The sequence below is a fragment of the Capsicum annuum genome, chromosome 11 (genome assembly GCF_002878395.1).
Source record: "Capsicum annuum cultivar UCD-10X-F1 chromosome 11, UCD10Xv1.1, whole genome shotgun sequence".
Lineage (NCBI taxonomy): Eukaryota > Viridiplantae > Streptophyta > Magnoliopsida > Solanales > Solanaceae > Capsicum > Capsicum annuum.
This window is the reverse complement of record NC_061121.1, coordinates 65,676,981-65,693,298: the sequence shown is the minus strand read 5'-3', so window position 1 is coordinate 65,693,298 and position 16,318 is coordinate 65,676,981. Positions and strand designations below refer to the sequence as shown.

General features: G+C 33.0%; 1 protein-coding gene across 1 annotated transcript; it reads right to left on the bottom strand.

The window, feature by feature from the left end:
- Positions 1-5,758: 5,758 nt before the first annotated feature.
- On the bottom strand, positions 5,759-10,073 carry LOC107847982 (lipase). Its single transcript, XM_016692613.2, has 8 exons — positions 9,405-10,073; positions 9,214-9,308; positions 8,676-8,779; positions 8,409-8,509; positions 8,218-8,321; positions 7,389-7,826; positions 7,070-7,201; positions 5,759-6,399 (listed from the first exon to the last, which is right to left on the bottom strand). Exons 1-8 carry the CDS (start codon positions 9,663-9,665, stop codon positions 6,246-6,248), a joined length of 1,389 nt encoding a protein of 462 aa, XP_016548099.1. The 5' UTR covers positions 9,666-10,073; the 3' UTR covers positions 5,759-6,245.
- Positions 10,074-16,318: the final 6,245 nt, after the last annotated feature.

Genomic DNA, 16,318 nt, shown 5'->3' with positions numbered 1-16,318 from the left:
AATAGTTCTGGTTTAGGGTTCAAACCTACAGTTAAAGGTTGGAAAAAGTCCAAGAAGCGAAAAAAGAAAACATGGTCACTCCCCCGCCCAGTGCCACTACTCAATGAATCATTTGTCAAAAGCAGTATTATCAAGCCCATACAGGAGGTGGAAGCAGAGTTAGTTGATGATTTCCAAAACCCATTCATTGAAGCTATTATGGTTGAAGTGGGAGAAGGTACCAGTAAGGTAGATGTTCAGTTCATAGGTCCTGATATCCAACTCAATAATTGGGAAATCACTCATTTCGCCATCAAGAGAGAGTTTTGGTAGCTTGTTTTGTTTTTTTTTTATTATCCGAGTTATTTTGGGGTTGTAATTTGGGATTTATCTGGTTTATATTTTGTTGTCGCTTATATCTAAACCCTCATGTCTTTCCTTGTAATGAAATGCAAGGTCCCTTTTGTTTGGTCTCCAATACATTTCATTTGTCTTTTCTTTATACAGTTCTCTTTTTGTTGATTCTAGTGATATGACATGCATGCAAAATTTTTAGTCTGAACTTAAAATCCAATCTAATCAAGATATAATAAAGCAAGAGGTGGAATATGATGAAGAAGAGGCCTTGGAAAAAATAAGCAAAGAGTTGCAACAATTTGAAGTGAAGTCGAATCCTAATTTGAATGAAACTGAGTCAATTAATCTTGGAGATCAGGAAGAGGTTAGGGAAACTAAAATAAGTGCACATGCTTCGCCATGATTAAAAGAAGGGATGGTCCAAGCATTTATTGATTATAAAGAAGTTTTTGCATAGTCTTATGGTGATATGCCAGATTTAAGCACCGAGTTCGTGGTCCACAAGTTACCGACTGACCCTGCAATTCCCCCTGTCAAACAGAAGTTGAAAAAATTTAAAATCTATGTAAGCATGAAAATTAAAGAGGAAATCATGAAACAGATCAAAGCCAGGGTCGTTCGAGTTGTTCGTTATCCTAATTGGTTGTCCAATGTTGTTCCTATCCCAAAGAAAGACGGCAAGATTCAAGTGTGTGTTGCTTACATGATTTGAACAGGGCAAGCCCGAAGGATGATTTCCACTACCCAACATTCATATTCTGTTAGATAATTATGTTAAACAAGAGGTTGCTTCTTTTATGGATTCTTATATTGGGTACCACCAAATAGTTATGGATGCTAATGATGCGGAAAAGACATATTTCATCACACCGTGGGAAACTTATTGTTATCGAGTGATGTCGTTCGATCTAAAGAATGCTGGGGCAACATACATAATGGCACTGACCACTATGTTTCATGATATAATCCATAAGAAAATCGAAGTCTATGTAGATGATGTGATCATTAAGTCCAAAAATCTAGCTGATCATGTGAAAGATCTAAGGAAGTTCTTCGAGAGGCTTCGTAGGTATGATCTCAAACTCAATTCGGCAAAATGTGTATTTGGAGTCCCATCTGGGAAGTTGTTGGGGTTCGTGGTCAGTCGTTGAGGTATTGAATTGGATCCTTCAAAGATCAAGGTTATTCAGTATTTGCCGTCACCTAAGAATAGAACAGAGGTGATGAGTTTGCTCGATAGGCTGAACTACATCAATAGATTCATTGCTCAGCTCACAACCACTTATGAGCCCATTTTCAATTTGCTGAAGAAGAATGTCATTGTTGAATAGACAGAGGAATGTCAAGAGACGTTCAACAAAATCAAAAGATATTTGTCGAATTCGCCTATGTTGGTACGACCTGAGCCTGGTAGGCCCTTGATTTTGTACTTATCAATTATGAATAATTCCTTCGGTTGTGTATTGGGTCAACATGATATCACGGGGAAAAAGGAGCAAGCCATCTATTATCTTAGAAAGAAGTTCACGATGTATGAAGCCAAGTACACTCTTCTTGAAAGAGCGTGTTACCCTAACTTGGGTAGCACAGAAGTTGAAACATTATCTTTCATCCTACACTACTTACCTCATCCCCAGCATGGATCCTTTGAAGTATATCTTTCAAAAGCCTATGTCAACGGATCGACTTGCAAAATGGCAAATATTGCTTACTGAGTTCAAAATCGTGTATGTCACTCGATCCGCCATGAAAGCTCAAGCGTTGGCAGATCATCTTGCTGCGAACCTTATTGATGAGGAGTATGAGTCGTTGAAGACATATTTTCCTGATGAAAAAGTGTTGAGTATTGATGAAGTCACTATAGATGCTGATCCAGGCTGGAAGTTGTTCTTTGATGGAGCCGTGAACATAAAAGGAGTCAGAATAGGTGCAGTTCTTATCTCTGAATTGGGGTAATATTTTTTGGTAACTGTGCAACTTTAATTTTATTGTACCAACAACATGGCAGAATATGAAGTTTGCATTTTGGTGCTAAGGCTAGCTATTGACATGGGAGTTCAGGAATTATTAATGTTGGGAGACTCAGACTTGCTTGTCCACCAGATTCAAGGCAAATGGGATACACGGGATTTAAAGCTCATACCGTATCGACAATGCTTGCAAGATCTATGTCAACGGTTTGTGCCAGTAAAGTTTAGGCATATTCTGAGATATCACAATGAGATTGCTGACGCGCTAACCACATTGTCTTCGATGCTCCAACATCTTGATAAGGCTTACATCGATCCAGTGCATATACAGAGTCGTGATCAGTATGCTTATTGTAATACAGTTGAAGAAGAGCTCGACGGAGAGCCTTGGTTCTTTGATATCAAGCGATACATTCAGTCAGGAGAATATCCAACACATGCCACCAATGATCAAAAGAGGATTATTAGGCGTTTGGCCAATGGATTTTCTTAATAATTATTATAGCAATAAATTAGGAACGTCTTGTGGAGTTCATACATAAAATTTAAAAAAAATTTAAATTTTGAAATAGTTTTTGAGTGAATTTTAAATGTAATTTTTTGGCTTCTTTTTTAAAAAGAGATAATACCCTATTACCCCCTGAACTATACCCAAAACGGCAGAGACACACCTCAACTTAAAGGGGGTCCTATTACCCTCCTGAACTAATTAAAAGTGTAATTTTGACACCCTTAGTGCCTACGTGGCACAACACACTAAAGTGTCCACGTAGGCACACGTGTGTGCCACGTAGGCACTAAGGGTGCCAAAATTACACTTTTAATTAGTTCGAGGGTAATAGGACCCCCTTTAAGTTGAGGTGTGTCACAGTCGTTTTGGGTATAGTTCAGGGGGTAATAGGGTATTTTCTCTTTTTAAAATGAAAACATGTCCATTTTTAATGCTTGAAAAGAAAAGAAATGATTAAAAAAAGTGGTGCTTATTATTTAATCTTTACGAACTCCTAAATGTGTCCAATTTTTAAATCTCATTCAATAATTTTCACCATTAACTAAGTTTAAGATTGACAAAAATGTGGATAAAAATGAGGAAGAACATATAAATTAATGGAGATGAATTAATATATTATTTGTGGGCCAACTTGGATGCCACATCAGTCGAAAAAGGGCCTCCACGCGCCTTCATGTAGGTGTAATACACGCGCCATGCTAACTCTGCAAAAGGTGTCAAAATGACACACCCGTACATTACTTGAAGTGCCAAAAGAGAACAACGTCCACTTGAGGTGCCAAAATGAAAGATAGCGGGTCTGACATGTGTTCTACCAATTTGCAACCAAGAAAAAAGAGGCATGTGCAACTGAATGACATACATGTGCTCCCCATGATAATGCATGTGTAAAGGCCAGGCCAATGCTCTACGACAACTCGAAGGAAAAGACATAAGGTAGAAGATAATGCAATTCTAAATAACATCAAACACAAATCGTCTGTCTGTTTCATTTTGATGTTTCTTTCTTCTCAAGTTTTGTGTACAAAACCCGAGTTTTATGTATCAAGCATTTGAAAACTTGAAACAGACAACTGGCCTTTGCATCTCTTGTTTTCACTTGTCCTAATAACTCCAAGCTCCAGGGAATACAACTCTATTGTACCCCTTTCCTCTTAGAGGTCGTTTGGTACGTGGGATAAGGATAACAATTTCAGGATAAAATTTGGGATTAACTATATCCTATGTTAGGTATTAGCAAATTCCAAGACTATTTTATATCATTTATACTAAAATGGTAGGATTACTATATTAGACATATGGAAGGTAGGATAAACTAGTCCCATGAGATATCCCTGGTTATACTAAACAACCCCTAAATAGGATTGAAATAACTGTCATCTAGGAGCTAACAACGCTAACCATGAATAATGATAAGTCAGACCAGAAATGAGAAATATATCAAAGGAGGCACAAAAATTTGACATGACTTCGACAATGACCTATATCTGCAGGCAGAGATGAATGGTCCGTTGTTCCAAAGAGAGCATAGAAGAAAGTACATTCCCCACCGAGCCTAAACAACTCGAAGCTCCTTTTCCCCGTCCTTTTCCAACTCTGGAACACTTACTGATTGTACAACAACAACAATTACGTGCTAAACCTAGCAAGTTTGCATAAATTATATGAATGCCTAGTGTCCATATCGCTCCATTTAAACCTTCATTACTTGTACTCGGGAAAATAAAAAGATCGAAAATCTGGATACAAACGTGCAACTAATAGCAATGTACTAGCTAAGATCAAGGGTGTAACCTGCTGTAACATCAAGTTATTCCACAGAATAATACCAACTGTATAGTGGTCAAATCCTTGAGTTCAATAAGCAACACAGTGATGCATCTACTAGAATCTTAATCTTAACATGATACAATCAGAAAAAATAACCAGTTACATGCACAAGCACCAGTTTTTACTAAAATTGCAAATCCTAATCCAGAAGTGAATTGCATTTGCTCAAATATGTAGAGGCTTGAGATGTTGCATATCATCACATAGATAAAACAGAAACAACATGCTCAGTGTAATCACACAAAGTGGAGTCCGGAGAAGATAGTGTACGCCAATCTTAGAGCCTATTACTAGGGATGAGCATTCAGTTTGTTTGGTTTGATTGTTGAATCTCGGTTCAATTTTTCAATTTTTGGATTGATGAAAGAGAAAATCATAACCAAATCAAAATTATTTCGGTTTCGTTCGATTTTTACAAATTCATTTTGGTTATTTCGGATTTTTATTTCGATTTTAAAGATTAAAGTAGTGAGCATTTAAAATTGGTGATTTTTCTAGAAAAATAATCTTTTTTTCAAACCTATTTTTCATTCCCAAATATAATTAATTCAACACGCATGAAATAACCATAAATATCGACCTCGCTGAGTTGTCGCCATTGACATGACAGCAGTGGCCACACTCGGCAGCGACTGCCAACGGCAGTGACGAACTGAGCAAACCACTGCCGACTATCGTTGGCAATGTTGAAATTTCAAACGAACTGACGAACGGAGAATGACTGAGCACCACTATAGCCTCCACGTTAATGTTAGGGTCTAATGCAAAGCAGTATATTAGGATTTAGGGTTACTAAATGATTATAATTTAGTAACCGAAAAATCAAACCAAAATTAAATTTCGATTCGATTTTGTAATTTTTTCGATTTAAACCAAAATATATCCAGCCCTACCTATTACCAATAACCTCAGCTCAAAAAAAAAAGTCCAAAGAGTATAAAAAAAGAAATAATCGAAATGCATAGAGTCATGGCAAAGTACCATTAGACCACTTGACAAATCAGCCAAAACAATAGTCATAACTAGGATAAAACGATAATCAAAGTGTAAAACCCAGAGACAGTAACCAAACTCAAAGGACAAGAAACTACAAGAGTAGTACTACGACTCATAGATAAAACAGAAACCTCTCTAATATATTCTTCTGAAAGTCGATCGTTATGTTTTGATATTACAGGAGACCAGTGTGTCTGTGTCTCCTTAATTCACATTGTTCCTCTGCAAGCCTGCCTACACATTAATGATGGTGAATTTTGATCTATTTGCATTTACAATTCAAAAGGAAAATAGATTTTTGTCTGAAGAAAAACGAAACAAGAAACCGGAAGAGTATTTGATATTGCAGTTTCCCTTTCTTGTGGGTGTCGTATTTATGTTATGTCATCTTGTTCCATGTGTTATTATGGATTTGATTATTATTCCTTGTCTTGAGCCAGGGGTCTATCGGAAACAGTCTTTCTACTTCTTCGGAGGTAGTGGTATGGACTGCGTACATCACACCTACCCAGACCCCACTATGTGTGAATACACTGGGTTTGTTGTTGTTGTATTATTTAAGAGTTTGTAGCGCATCAGTAAGAGCAACATCTTGCTAACTACTAAATTATATGGTTTGGCATCGTCGGATTCTTTCTGAAAGCATGCTTCCTGCAGCGCTCAAATATGCTGTCATATATCAAATCAAATTGAACTCCAGCTCTTTCACGATTCACAATGAAAAGAATGTGATCACCCTCTACAATGTTATAGTACCTGATTCCAGAGAAGAAAAAGGAAATATTAGTACTGGCACTGTCCTGAAATACCGTTGTTTACTCAGATAACAACTTCCAATCCCACTTTATAGCAATCCCAAGTATCCGATGTGTCAGACAAATATGCAGTATGTTGAATAGTTGCAATTTTAAAAAGCAAGTCAAATGTTTTCCATATCTCAAAGATGATTGGAATAAACCTAAGAATTCCTGATTACACATAAGAGACATAGTTCCTCTAACAAGCAAAAGCTGATGTTGCAACTTCTAGCATGCTTTGTCAAAAATTTAGCACATCCGCTTCAAGTAGATGTCGGGACAAACTTATCATCCAGCTAGAAACCCCTTAAATGGTAACATGTGAAAATATTGGTTTGCAAACTGAACATGCTTCTGAATCATGAATAACTATCAAACCGTAATGATAATTTTAAAAAAAAAAAACGAAAGAAAGAGAATTAACACTTTGGTTCTTTATAAGAGAAGAGTTCAAAGCTATTTACCTCATTTCTTAGAACTAAGAAAAAACAGACAGTAATGAGAAAACAAGAATGACAAAAGTGCAGCGAAAACTGCTTTACTTAAACAAGGAAATAAAGAAGTTAAATGCGACAACAACAGCTTGGCAAAAGAAATATAATAGAAGAAGCTTAAGATTGATTGCTTACCAGATGCCAGGTACAAAAGGCTGGCAATCAGAATCTTTAACGACCAGGTGACTTGGGTGCTCGACTGGGAAACGAGGATGTGTCATAGATATAGTGTTGAGTGCACCATCATTGTCCCACCAATCCTCATCTCTGCAAGAATTAGATGAACCGAAAACAGTGAGATGATGAAATTACGCATGATTTGTATAGAAATTGCTATTTGGCAGTTCCACTTCGTTTTGATACATGGTAATTGCTTTAAATACATTGTAACCGCCAATTAATTTGAATGAAATTCAGGTAAATGGAAGATGGAATAATAAGGAAAAAAACACACCTATAGCCCTTATACGGAGGAGGGACATCTGGAGGATGGCGCCATAGACTCATTTGCAAAATTCTGATGAACAGCAGGGGATGTATCCCGAGTATGCCCGAAGGAACTGTTATACCCATGATTTTGCTAGTACGCTTGGTAGCATAGCTGAAGTAGTATGTGTTAGGAAATGTATGCAAGTGGCTGTTTAACTTGATCGACCCCTGGAGGGTAAGATCTGGAAGTATCCAATCCCCTGAAGCAAATGGACCAGCATTTCCTAAGAGGCAATCAATAAGACCCCATATGCCCATTTTTCTCCAGGATATGTTGAAGTGGTCAAACCCAAAGTTGTAATAGTTCTTTAGCCACGGTATGTCAAACCAATCGTAAATTAGTACTCCAATGCGACATAGCTGAAGCAAAGATACGGGCCTCAAGGATTTCCCATCTTCAGGACTGTAAATGAAATCAGTCAATTCAGTAAAGATTCACAAATCATGAGGGTATAACTTAAAAATAAAGACTACAAACATACTAGGAAAGGTAACAGCAATTGAAAATGGATTAAATAAAAACAACAAAGTTAAAACCTTCACATCATCATTATCTAATACTGTTATGATAATTACTGGTGAATCCATTAATGACACCAGAACTGGTGTCAATCATATCATCTAGGTCTCTGAGATCATTACTAAAAACTACAAAATTACACCATGGGACAATCGATATTATGAACTGCCACGGGGATCACTTAGTTGTCTATATGACAATATGATACTAAATATATTTGAACTACGAGATAATAAGATATAATAAAGAGATAAATAAGATATCAGAAACCTACTTCATTCCATCAAAGTAGGTTCTTGTAGTCCCGTTGAATGCTCCAGACAATGCTGTGATGCTTAAGACCCAGTTTTCAGAAGTGTTCTCATAACCCTTAAATGCCTACAATCAAAATAACCTTAAAATCAACAAAAAAAAAAAAATCCTTCCAAATCTCAAAATCCATGAATTGATTATAAGCAGACTAACCTTATCAGCTAGCATTTGTTGTAAAACTCGAACAACCTGTGCTCCAGCTGAATGCCCAACAAAATGAATAGGGTGATCTTCATCCCATTCTGGGTAATGCCCTGCTTAAAATAGAGTAGGAAAGGCTAAATTAACCATTCAAAAATTCCCAAAAACATCGAAATGCAACAAAACTAAACAGAAGAGACAATACGCTTCAATCTTGTTCATAAGCACCATAAATTTACAAACATTGTAAATAAATAGAGGCAAGAAAAAGCTTCTAACCTTGTTCATAAATTCGTCCAAATTGGGAATGCCCACAAGCTTTACTATGTTCTTCCCCATAATCAACGTGCCCTCCTTTCAAATAATAAAACAATTCACGAGCCCTGAAACCTAAATTCCATCAAATTTTGAAAAAGAAAACGAACATGTAGAACAACAAGATCATACAAAGCAGGGCTTAAAAAGGGTAGAATATACACAGACCTCACCCCTAAATCAAAGGTAGGGAGGTTGTTTCCAATAATACCCTCCATTCAAGGCAAAAAAACAAAACATGTTGCTCAACTCTTCAAAAATGTCATGTATGCGTGTCAGATCCTCCACAAATAGTGTATTTTTGAATGATCGACACAGGTGCGGGAACATTGTTGGAAAGTCCAGGCAACTTAAAAAAAAAAATAGTCCACAAGCAGTACAAGAAATAGCAGAAGTAACAAAAACAACAGAAATAAGACCATGTAGAACAAAATTAAAACATTACAACAACATTCCAAAAAAACATAGTAAATAACAAACATTTGAGGCTGCATCAACCTACCTATCATATATGCTAGTTAATGAGCCCAAATCAGGCACAAGAACCCTATCATCCTTCTTCTCAGCACCAGCAAAATATGAAAGCCCTCCTAATCTCTACAAAAAAAAAACATCACAATTTCACAATTATACCTTGAAAATTTAATCTTCTACGCACACACAACACACACGAAAAAACAAAAACGAACATACCCCTTTTCCAAAACCAAATATTCCATGAACCAACACAATGGGAGGCAAATCTTTAACACTTGTAACGTTCTCCTTTGAATCATCAGATTTCAAATTAGCCTCCAAATTATTACTATTCTTGTAAAAACAATCACTTAATGCTTGAGAAAGATCACCAGCCACAGCTGTACTAAATATGTAAAACCCATAAACCAAATGAACCAAGGAACTCACAAACAGCTCTGTTAATTGCAGAGCTGTTATCCACCATCTTACTATCATTTTTCTTTATCTATATATAAATTTTAAAAAAAATTAAAAGAGAGATCAAAAATGTAATTAAATTTTTTTTTAACAACCTCCCTTCTTCCAAAAGGTTCAATCTTGGAAAAAGGTAATCAAGAATGTCATTAAATAATTAAAACTCCAAAAGGGTGTACAAGAACAAAGGAAAAAGATTGAATTTATCTTTCTGTCTATGAAGAAGAAGGGAGGTAATCCTTTTAAAATAAGACCCCCTAAATGGTGGGGGTGCTTTTGGGCAATGTAAAGATGAGGAAGAAGAAAATTCTAAGACTTTGGAAAGATAATTTCCCACAATTTTCTCATTGCCTACCATCACCCATGTCACAACAAAAGTGACAAATCAATGCCTCATTTTTGTACAAGACTAATTGCACACCCATTTGATTTCTAGGGGTTGTTTGGTAAGGGAATAGGATAAATAAAGTTATTTTATGAATTAAATATCTCATTGGATAAGTTAATTTTATACCTTCTTCATTTATTTTTATTTCTCATTATTTTTTTAATTATATTTTTATTTTTATATATCATTTTTAACATATTAAGAAAAGATAAAAAAAATTATTTTATTCTTAATATTAATTATTTTTCCTCTAAATTAATCTTAAGGTACAGTGTAAACATTATTAATAGAGTTATTATCATAAAATAGTTATGTTATTAATTATTTTTTAATAAATATCACAAATCGAAATGTGATAAGTAAAAGCGAACGAAGAAAGTTTAAGTTAATTTATTTCATTATTATAGTGTAAATGATGAATAAATAATTCTCAAGTTAATTAATATGTTTATCAAATAAAAGATAAAATAATCTATCATACCTTATCTCTTACATAAAAAAAAAAAGTAAATACATAATTACCCTCTGATATTGTCCGAGATTTGCAAAAGACACCTAAACGTTAACTTCGACCTATTACCCCACAATTCTTCTTTATTTCATTGCAAACACATCATTTTGACCCCCTGCGTGTACACACGCTCCACAGGCGCGTGAAAGGGCTCAAATTTGACTTTTTTGACCAATTACAAGCTGCCACGTGTAAAATAATTTCATATATAATTTATATTCTTTTTTTTAATATTTATTTATTTTTAAAAATTATTTCATACCCCCACCCCCACTCCCGCAACCCCTCATCCACCATTGTCTTCTTCCCTAACTTCTTCTTCATCACCATCACTCAACAACATCAATTACAACACACAACATCAATTACGCCCACAATAACAACATCATCACCATCACCATAACCCCCCCCCCCCCTTCTTCTTCAATACAATGCCATCATTAAAGCTCCTCCATTGAAGCTTTTTTTTTAAATCATATTATTAAAGCTCCATTTTGCAATTAAATCATATCATTGAACTACCCACCATTTCTTCAACACAATATCTTCTTCAACACTATATTAAAGCTTTTTTTCAAAGCTCCTCCATTAAAGCTTCATTAAAGCTCATTTAACTATCTTTAAAACTCAATTCAATCATTTTACTATCCTTAAAACTCAATTCAATCATAAAATTAACTTTTGAATTGATTTGAACAAAAAAAAAAAACTGGACGGGGAGAGTGTTGGACGCGAGGCGGCGAGGGAAGGGGGAGGTGCTGGACGTGGGGGGAGGGGGAGGTGCTGGACTCGAGGGGTAGGGAGGAAAATTGCTAGATGGGGGGTGAGGGGAAACGGGGGGGTGGGATGGGGTGTTAAATTAAATAAAAAGGAAAATTGTATTAAAAAAATAAAAATATATGAAATTAAACGTATTTGACACGTGGCAACATCTGATTGGCGCGTGTATTTCACTCTCCTTGTTGTGACTGAGATTCAGCAAAAAATGGTGTGTTTGCAACGAAATAAAAAAATCGTAGGGTAATAGGTCGAAGTTAGAGTTTGGGTGTCTTTTTGAAAAACTCGAACAAGATCAGAGGGTAATTATGTATTTACTCTAAAAAAACCCTTTTAATGGAGGTTAGTAGCTGATAGGGGTGGACATGGTATGGTATATACCGAATACCATTTCGATACCAAAATTTTTTATACCGTGGTATGGATGTTATGGTAGTTGATATGGAGTTTGGTAAGAGTTTTAAATTGTTTTGGTATTTGGTACGGTATTTGGTATTTATGCAATAAATATCGAAATACCGTATATCGCACCGAAATTTTTAAATAATATATAAAACTCATGTATATTATATTTAAGATTATTAAATATATTTATATATCATCCATTAGCCAATTGAATATAAAAGTAATTTTTATTTAGAAATAAATTTTTTGGAAAACTTATTATTTAGAAGTACTATGCTTAAGTTTTGGTAATGTTGTTTAGAGTTTGCATCTTGGACTACTCAATCGTGACTGAAATATTTTTTTTGTGTAATTGATTAACAAAGGTAGTTGTTAGTCTTATATGATTGAGACGTTTTTGAAGTTTAAAGTTATAATTTTTTTATATGAATATATGTAAGTCGAAATCGAATTTAAAAATATCGAACCATACCGAACTAATTTGGTATGATAATGATATTGTTCTTTTAGATACTGAAAATCGAAGTTACCATACCGAATTTTAAAATACCATACCGTACCGTACCATGCCCACCCCTAGTAGCTGATATGAAGGTGGGTTATGTAAGCATTAAATCCTGCATAAGTAGTATTTCGTTTGTTTTAAAAAGAATAACTTATTTTTCTTTTTAGTCTGTTTAAAAAAGATTGATCTAGTCAAGAATGTTTGGGTGTGGTGGGTGTCTTTGATTTGTGAGTGTATGTTATTACTAGGTGGGTGTCCTATTGCATATGTCTTATTTCATATTGTTTCATATTACGCTTATTTCTCTTATTACGTATTGCTCTAATTCCTATTTTATTGTTTCTTATTCCTTACATATGTTATGCCATCGATCCTGTTTCACGTTTCATTACGATCTTATTTACTATACTTTATCTTAAGCCGGGGGTCTATCGAAAATAGTCTCTCTACTTCTTCGGAGATAGCGGTATGGACTGCGTACATTTTACTCTTTCCAACCCCCACTTTGTGAGAATATACTGAATTTGTTGTTGTTGTTGTAAAAAACAAAGATCTTTTCATTTTCTTTTACAATACTTTAATTTTAATTTTTCACATGATATGTTTAATGTCATGAGATTAAAGAGTATTTTGGTATATTTGACACAACATTAGTTTAAGGTCTTTAAAAGATTTCTTTATTTTCTTAAATTTCGTATCAAGTCAAACTAGATCACTCATTTTTTTAAAAAAACGGAGGGAGTAGTCATGTTTTGTTGCTAGTTAGGAGATAACTTATTATGTGTGAAATTAATATGACAATTGATTTGTAATTTATAAACTCATATAACTAATATATGTATAAATTATGAGAAACTCTATGTTATAGAATCTGAAATAACTAATACATAGATAAATAATTAATAATATATGTATTACTAATACTTATATAGTAGCCGTTTGGCCATGAAAATTATTTTTTTTCGGAGTTGGAGTTGGAGTTGTGTTTGGCCATGTTTTTTTGTAGATTTTTTTTTTAAAAAAAATTTGAATATAATTTTATGCCCTCAACTTTTTAAAATTATCAAAATCACTCAATTACTAATTTACCTACTAACATACAACCAAATGTTGAGAAAATAATTTATACGTTTTCAATTGATAAAATAATTAATAACAAACTAATTATTATAATTGTTATCCTTCTAAAACTTGAATAAAAATATCACAAGTACGAGTTAAATAAGTTTATCTAACCATAATTGACTGAACAGAGTAAATATATTTTGCTAAATATGATTGATGGATATAAATATATTTTATATATTCTTAAATCTGTTGATAAAAATTCTTAATTACTTTCACTTGAATTAATTGTTTTATTGAATTTGGTCTTTCAAAAGAAATTTACGAATGAATTATTTCTGAATAGATTAGTGCTAATTTTTTGCTTTTTCTTTATTGATGATATTGATTTTCCTTGAATATTATTGTATCGTAAATATGAATCGTTATGCTATGTTTGATAAGCAACTTTATTGATCACTTTTTAATAATTTATTAAAATCATAATAGTCATTATATGACATATACAGAAAATTAGAATGACAAGAAAAAATATTAAACTTCTCACTTTTAAATAACATAATGTATTAGGCCTTATATTTCTATAATATAGTTTATTCAAAACAAAGTTGATATTTCCGTCATAGATTGTCATTTATTATTTTTTACTTCACGTTAATAAATTTTGATTAAAAGAAGAAAAAAAAATTAAAATATCTGTAACAATTAAAAATGATATTGTACCATAAAAAAAATAATTTTTTTCTTGGTGGTTGGTTGTAGTTATACGAGGTGTTTGTATAAAAATTTAAAGATTGAGGTTATATGTAATAATAATGAAAGTTGAAAATGGGCGTGAAAATTTGAGAAAACAACAAAAAGTTGTTTTCACTTTTTGGAATTCAACTTCGAAATAATTTTTCAAATTTTCATGGTCAAACACCACAATTTCCGAAAAAGTGGAAAAGGTGAAAAAAAAATTCAAAAAAAGGAAAAAAAAATTATGACAAAACGAGCCCTAAAATAGTTACATAAATTTCTCGATAAATAATTTCTATATTACTAATACATGCATAACATTTTCTAGCTGCCAAACAACCTCTAATTGCCCCTCTATTTGAATTCTGTTAAACCTTACATGTATTTGGTATATACACTATGTCAATATATGCATGCATTTGTTTATATTTAGAGTTGATGTTACTTAATTATCATTAACTAACAAGTATTTTATTTTATTTAATTTTTTAATTATGATAAAAAATATTAATTTGACATATAATCGAATACGTGTAAGAAAAGAGTTCTGTGTACAAGAAAGAGAGGGGGTGGGGTGAATCGGGCCCTTGACACCTCAAAGTATCTACGAATGTCTTAACCATCGAGGATTTGTTTATTTTGTGTTAGGTGGAAGTTGATTATGGCTAAAGATTCTAACAGTTCTAGGAGTTTCCATTCCATCATAAGGACAGGGAGTAATTGGTTGGAAAATAGCTGGAAAGTTCTGTTTATTTTTTAATTTAAATTTCAATAGATAAAAATGAAACTATAAACTTACCAACTACTGAACCATAATGGTCCCAACTTCCCTTATCCGTATTATTGTTTTCGTTGTTTTAATCCACGCATTTCTCCAAGGTGCACCCCACACACTTCAATGTGTTGTCACACTGCAAGATTTATGGTATGTGTTGTCTTTGACTCGACATTATAAAAAGATATTCCTTCCTCGGTTCGTCTTTATTTATTACTAATTTTTTAATTAAATTTATATTTTTATTTATTATTTTTGATATATAAAAAAAATAAAAAATTCCTTATTTACTTTTGACATTAGTTATTTTTTTAAAAAAATTATTTCAATATACAATATAAACAGTATTTAATAGGGGTATTATGATAAAATAATCACGTTATGAATTATTTTTCTTAATATGTGTACCAACTTACAACCAGTCAGCTAAGGACATAGTAGCCACATTAGCTGCCTTTAAGTATAAGATATTCGATCTTTATGATGATGGTCTAAAATGGTATATGGAAAATGTGACAAGTAAAACAGAACGAGGCGAATACTAGTTATTTTTTTGATAGATAATTTAATTTTAGTCATTTTAAAAAAACCGTTTATAGTATTTTAGTTATTTTTTTAATATTGGAATAAAATTTTAATAAAAGTATTCTTAGCTAAAATTGGGAAAACTCTAAATTTGAACTCTATGAATTGCTCATGGTAAGATTTTGGACTTTCTGAATCGTTTTTAGGGTTTAAAGCTTCAGCACATATTCATTATTCCATGGATCGTTCTTGGTCTTTCAACTTCATGAACACTTTATGGAGTTCAAATTTTCCATAAATCTTCACATTTGAATTGTAAAAATTTGATTTCTATGAATCATTTTTCAAGTTTCAGTTGTCAAGGACTCGAATTCCGGTATTGTATGCTTGAATTGTTCTGTGTTTTAACTGAAATATTTTTATCTAAATTTTGTTTTTGCATTAAAAGCGACTATTTTTTAATTTTACTTGAAATAGTAGCTAAACATTAAGGAAAAATCTTTTTATCCACAAAATTTTTCTCAAATTTGACCACAATAATAAAAGGGGTTCCACTAGAAACTAGTTTTTCTTAGGATATTTATACCCTTTTACCTTAAAAATTGAATATATTCTTCTATCCTATTTCCAATACATTGATTACCTTAATTATACTCCCCCTGTCCCAAATTATTTTCCCAAATTTTCTAATTTGATATCCCATTTACTTGTCTTTTGTCATTAATCAAGAAAAAATAAAATTTTTTTTCATGTTTTAAACTTTGCATTAATTACTTTTTCTTCAAATTAAATTGTAAATATCATTTAATAGGGGTACTATAGTAAATTAGGCATATTATTAATTATTTTTCTTAATCAATGTGTCATCTCAATTTAGGACGGGTAATTTGGGACGGAGGAAGTAGTTAATTCCTATATCCATGAAAAAGTGTTTTTTTCATAATCTTATTTTCATTGCCAATTTTCCTTAGCCAAATACGTTTTC

What these genes read in the sequence shown, in the direction of transcription:
- LOC107847982 (XM_016692613.2), bottom strand. Translation starts at nt 9,665, where the DNA reads ATGATAGTAAGATGGTGGATAACAGCTCTGCAATTAACAGAGCTGTTT. An exon ending in ACCTACTTTGATGGAATGAA is followed by an intron (nt 7,827 to 8,217) that starts GTAGGTTTCTGA and finishes TTTCATTTACAG; the next exon opens with TCCTGAAGATGGGAAATCCT. An exon ending in CCTCCGTATAAGGGCTATAG is followed by an intron (nt 7,202 to 7,388) that starts GTGTGTTTTTTT and finishes TAATTCTTGCAG; the next exon opens with AGATGAGGATTGGTGGGACA.